This window comes from Quercus lobata, chromosome 5, assembly GCF_001633185.2.
Source record: "Quercus lobata isolate SW786 chromosome 5, ValleyOak3.0 Primary Assembly, whole genome shotgun sequence".
NCBI lineage: Eukaryota > Viridiplantae > Streptophyta > Magnoliopsida > Fagales > Fagaceae > Quercus > Quercus lobata.
In genome coordinates this window covers 2,599,375-2,604,774 of record NC_044908.1, presented here as the reverse complement: position 1 = coordinate 2,604,774, position 5,400 = coordinate 2,599,375, and the positions used below count along the sequence as shown (strand labels likewise).

The window sequence follows — 5,400 nt, the reverse complement described above, 5'->3', positions numbered from 1 at the left end:
ATGTGTTCAATTATATTATATTATATATATATATATATATATATATATATGAGAATATTCCAATAGATTAAAATGTAGTAGTTTAGACATCAATAAGTCTGAAATTAATTAGATTCCATTACTAAAAAAGTTTAAGTAGCTTGTTGTCCATCTTCATATATAATAATATTATTTACATGCTGGTATTCCAGAACATTTCAAAAGCAGCACTAATTGCTTAAGCAGACATAGGTCGTCAAAATTACGAAATTCTATCCCTTTTCACTCAAAAAAAAAAAAAAAATTAAATGGTATAAAAATTGGTTTTGATTCACACATAATTAAAGCAGTATCATTATTTTTAAGAAAAAATTTGTAAAGGGAAAAAATCACCATTATTATTTGAAAATCCATGTATAATGAGAATAAACTCTTAGAATTTGTTTTAACACTCCTCATATAATATATTGAGACACTACTTAAACTCAAAAGGTTTAAATCCAATAAATATGTGTTCAATTATATTATATATATAAATATATATATATATATATATGAGAATATTTTAATAGATTAAAATGTAGTAGTTTAGACATCAATAAGTCTGAAATTAATTAGATTCCATTACTAAAAAAAGTTTTAAGTAGCTTGTTGTCCATCTTCATATATAATAATATTATTTATATGCTGGTATTCCAGAACATTTCAAAAGCTGCACTCATTGCTTAAGCAGACATAGGTCGTCAAAATTAGTTCGACTAAAGGCAGTGTTTACTTAAAGGACCACATTTTGAAGAATGTGGTCTAAATTTCACAATAAGTTTGATATTATATAATATATTTCATTTCTAAATTTTTTGAATTAGATATATAAAAAACAAAATAGAAGAAGAAAACGTTTATATAAAAAATAAAAAAAATAAAAAAAATAAAAATGAACACATTTTTCGAACTCCAAACTGTCGGATGATGTGTGCGTTTGGCTCTAGCTTAAAAAACTAGCTTATTTTACTATTTAGCTTATTTTTATTACTATTCATGGTCACTCTGTACTTTTTGGTACTATTCATGGGTGTTACTGTACTATTTCAACTAACTTTTACCTTTATTTACGGTACTTTTAACAAAAAGTTTTTAGTTTCAGTAAAATAAGCGGATCCCAAAATAAATAAATAAATAAAAATGAACATATTTTTTTTAATAATTTTAAAATTATTATAAAAAAAATAAAATAAAAACAAAAATGGACGCGGGATCTAAAATTTTAAAATTAACTTCTATTCTACTCTTGACCTCCCAAAAAATATATATATTTTAGAAAACCTCCCAATATATTGTTAACTGCATTTCTTTTCTATTAAATATGATAAACTATACTCTACGTATCACTGATTGCATAGTATATTTGGATTTGCTTTCAAAAAAAAAAAAAAAATTATTGACTTATTTATTGAAAATTTTAACTAACGCAATTTTTTTTTTTTTTTTTTTTTTTGATAAACAGCCCGATCAAACTTTCATTAACTTGAAACAGAAATACAATGGGCTACATCCATTTGAACTTGAAATGCTATGTTGGGTGGAGTATCCTCTACCTAGATATTACACACATTCAGAAATTTGGCTTGCTTAGCCATGATATGAGCTGCGATATTGCTGCTCCTACAGGTATGGTTGACATCCCAGGTATTAAACTTCCTCAATCTCTCCAAAATTCCTTCGACCACTTTCCTTATTGAACTCGGCATCACACTCTGTTTTTCCAGGGAGTTTGTCACCAACAGAGCATCACTTTCAATAATTACGTCTTTTAATCCGAGGTCCCATGCAAGCGCCACACCTTCCTCAACTGCCTTTGCTTCCGCCTCCAAGCCACCCAAAGGCAGCCCAAACTTCTTACTCAGAGCTCCCATTAATTCGCCTCTCTCATTTCTGATAACCACCTCAACGCCACAGCACTTGATATCATCGAATGTTGCCCCGTCTGTGTTAACTTTGTACCAGCCCTGTTTTGGTGGCGTCCATATTACTGCTTCAGGTGTAATAGTGTTTTCTGCGCACATGTTTGCTACTTGGTATTCTTTTAAATATTCTGCAGCTTCCTTCACAATCACCTCATAGCTTTTGCATTGTCCCCCATGTCTCACTTGGTTTCTATTGTTCCATAGCCCTCATACAGTAGTTGCAAATAAATCCCAGTTAACCCCTCCACACCTGTTTTTGATTTCCCATACAATATCAATGAAATCACTTGGGGGGTCACGAAAATAAGGGAGTTTTAACCCAGTTCCGCACCACACAGCTTTGGCCATTCTACAGCTCCACAAGGCATGTCCCGATGATTCTCCTAACCCACACATATCGCATCCCCCATCCTTACCAATTCCATGAGCTTTCAAGCGCAGTTTTGTGAGCAGCATATTTTTACATGCTCTCCAAAACAGATGTTTGATTTTGTTTGGGCAATTCAAATGCCAAACAATCTTCCAAATATCCCTCATACCCGTACTATCCGAGCTACCCCCTTCCTCCCCTCTGCGTCCTTCTATTTTCAGCACATTTTGGGCCACTTTGTATGCGCTTTTGACTATGAATCTTCCATTTGAGGTCCAAGCCCATATAAAAGAGTCTTCCGGTAGTCTGGCACTGATAGGAATACTCAGGATCAGTTCAACCTCATGAGGAAGGAACATGTTTTTTACTTTCCCTACATCCCAACCCCTCCTCTCTACATCCACCAAGCTCGACACCATCTCCATTCCCGTGTGGGCGCCTACCGGGCTTGTTACTGTGAATAATTCTAGGGACGGAATCCACCTATCCTTCCAAATCCGAACCCCTTCCCCATTTCCAATGCATCATCTAGACCCCCTATCAACCACTTTCTTTGATGCCCATATGCTTCTCCATGCATAGGAAGGTCTACTTCCCAACTCCGCCTCACTAGCCACACTATTTGGGAAATATTTTGCCTTGAGCACTCTATGGACAAGAGAATCAGGATTTTGCTGCATTCTCCACCATTGTTTAGCAAGTAGTGCCAAATTGAAAGCTTTTAAGTCCCTAAATCCCATACCACCCTCTGCCTTTGGAGTGCACAACCTCTCCCATGAGATCCAAGCCATTTTCCTTTCCTTATCTTTTTGGCCCCACCAAAAGTTTCCCATTAGGGAGTTCAGCTCTTTGCACAACGTATTCAGGAGTTTGAAACAACTCATCGTATACGTTGGCGTTGCTTAAGCAACGGCCTTAATGAGGATTTCCCTTCCGGCATGAGAAAGAAACTTACCCTTCCAACAAGCTATTTTCCTCCCTACTTGGTCCTTGCTTCAATTGAAAGCCTTTCTTTTTCCCCTCCCCACAAGTGGTGGCAACCCCAAGTACTTCTCATGATGCTAAACAACTCTACCCCCAAACTTCTCCTTCACATATTCCTTTATCTCCCTACTAGTGTTCTTGCTGAAATAGAGAGAGGTTTTTTCCTTATTGAGTTTTTGTCCCGAATCCCCTTCATAATCCTTAAGCACTTTTAACACCCTATCACATTCCTCCCTTATGGCTCTACAAAACACTATGCTATCTTCGGCAAACAACATATGAGTAATGCTTGGAGCTCTTCTACATACGGCAATCCCTTTTAAATTCCCCCCTCTTTCCTCCTTTTTGATCATCGCCGATAGACCTTCAGCACATAATAAGAACAAGTAGGGAGAAATAGGGTCACCTTGGCGTAACCCCCTTGATGGAGTAATCTTCCCTTTTGGTTCACCATTAATCAACACAGAGTAGAACACCGTAGTTACACACATCATTATTAGGGAAATCCATCTTTCATGAAAACCCATCTTTCTCATCATAGCTTCCAAGTGCACCCATTCGACTCTATCATACGCCTTGCTCATATCGAGCTTTATGGCCATAAGTGCTTCCTACCCTTTTTTTCTTTGATCGATGCAATGCATGGTTTCGAAGGCTACAAGCACATTATCCGTAATAAGTCTACCTGGGACAAAAGCGCACTGCGACTCATCAATCACTACATCCAACACTCTTTTCAATCTATTAGCAAGAACCTTTAAGATTAGTTTATACACCACATTGCCCAAACTTATTGGCCTAAATTCCGTAATTTTTTGGGGGGATTTCACCTTTGGGATAGGGCAAATATATGTTTCATTCAAGCTACATGGCATCCTACCCGAATTAAGAGAAGAAAGAACACAATTGACCACTTCTGGCCCAACAATATTCCAATAGTGTTTAAAGAAGATTGGTGACATACCGTCCGGCCCGGGAGCTTTTGTTGGGTGCATTTGCTTTAAGGCATACCAAACTTCCTTAGCCTTGAAATCCGCAAGCGGTTCTTTATTCATGTTTGTAAAGACCCTGGTGGTTATTGAGCTCAAGCTAGCCTCAAAACAGGTTGGCTGGTCGGACTTGTAAATGGTTTCAAAGTAACCCAAGATGGTTCGCTCAATTTCTTCTTTATCTTCCTGCCAAACCCCATTCAAATCTTGCAGCCCCATAATCCAATTTTTCCTTCGTCTTTGGCTCGCTGTAGCGTGGAAAAACTTTGTGTTTCTATCACCCCATTTTAAACAAATATTTTTGGACCTTTGATTCCACATCATTTCTTCTCTAACCTGAATCTCATTAATCTCCTTTCTCACCCTCTTGATCTCCTCTGCATTCCCATGTAAGCTGTCCCATAACTCCAACTGTTGAAGTTTCTCCTTTTTTTGATTCAGCATCTTATTAACATTCCCAAACTCCCTCCAATTCCATTTTTGAAGTTGTTCTTGGCATCTTTTAATTCTACCCCTTATATCACCCTCTAAGTCCACCCAATCCACCTCCTAAGCCCCCACTATTATTTCTCTACATCTTTCATCCCTTGTCCACATTTCTTTGAAAAAGAAACGTTTTCTCCCCTATTTTTTGGTTTGTTTGCGCGTGAGAGAGAGCATTATCAATCAATGATCCGAAATGGACATTGCTACATGCCTCACTCTCACCTCAGGGAATAAACTCAACCAATCCTCATTCGCGACCATTCTGTCAAGCCTAATCTTAGTACACTGCTCACCATCCCGACCATTGCACCATGTGAACTTCTGTCCAATGAAACCTAAATCACATAGCTCATATCGATTCAAGCAGTCCCTAAACTCTGCCATCTATTTAGCATTTTTGTCCACCCACCCTATTTTCTCATCTGACTTTGTAATTTCATTAAAATCACCAAACACTATCCATGGCATAGTATACTGGGTTTTAAGAAATTCCAACAATTGCCACGAAATAAAACGTTTACCTGAATCGGGTTGCCCATAGAAACCCGTAGCTCTCCAAGGAATTGGTGCCGAGCTCGAATGGACTTCCACGTCCATGTGGGAGTTTGAACAGCTTCTAAGTCTGATA

General features: G+C 37.4%; 2 protein-coding genes across 2 annotated transcripts; both read right to left on the bottom strand.

The window, feature by feature from the left end:
- Positions 1-1,574: 1,574 nt before the first annotated feature.
- On the bottom strand, positions 1,575-2,042 carry LOC115989236. Its single transcript, XM_031112904.1, has one exon. It carries the CDS (start codon positions 2,040-2,042, stop codon positions 1,575-1,577), a length of 468 nt encoding a protein of 155 aa, XP_030968764.1.
- Positions 2,043-2,837: 795 nt separating this feature from the next.
- On the bottom strand, positions 2,838-3,197 carry LOC115989234 (uncharacterized mitochondrial protein AtMg00310-like). The gene has a single exon (XM_031112902.1). It carries the CDS (start codon positions 3,195-3,197, stop codon positions 2,838-2,840), a length of 360 nt encoding a protein of 119 aa, XP_030968762.1.
- Positions 3,198-5,400: the final 2,203 nt, after the last annotated feature.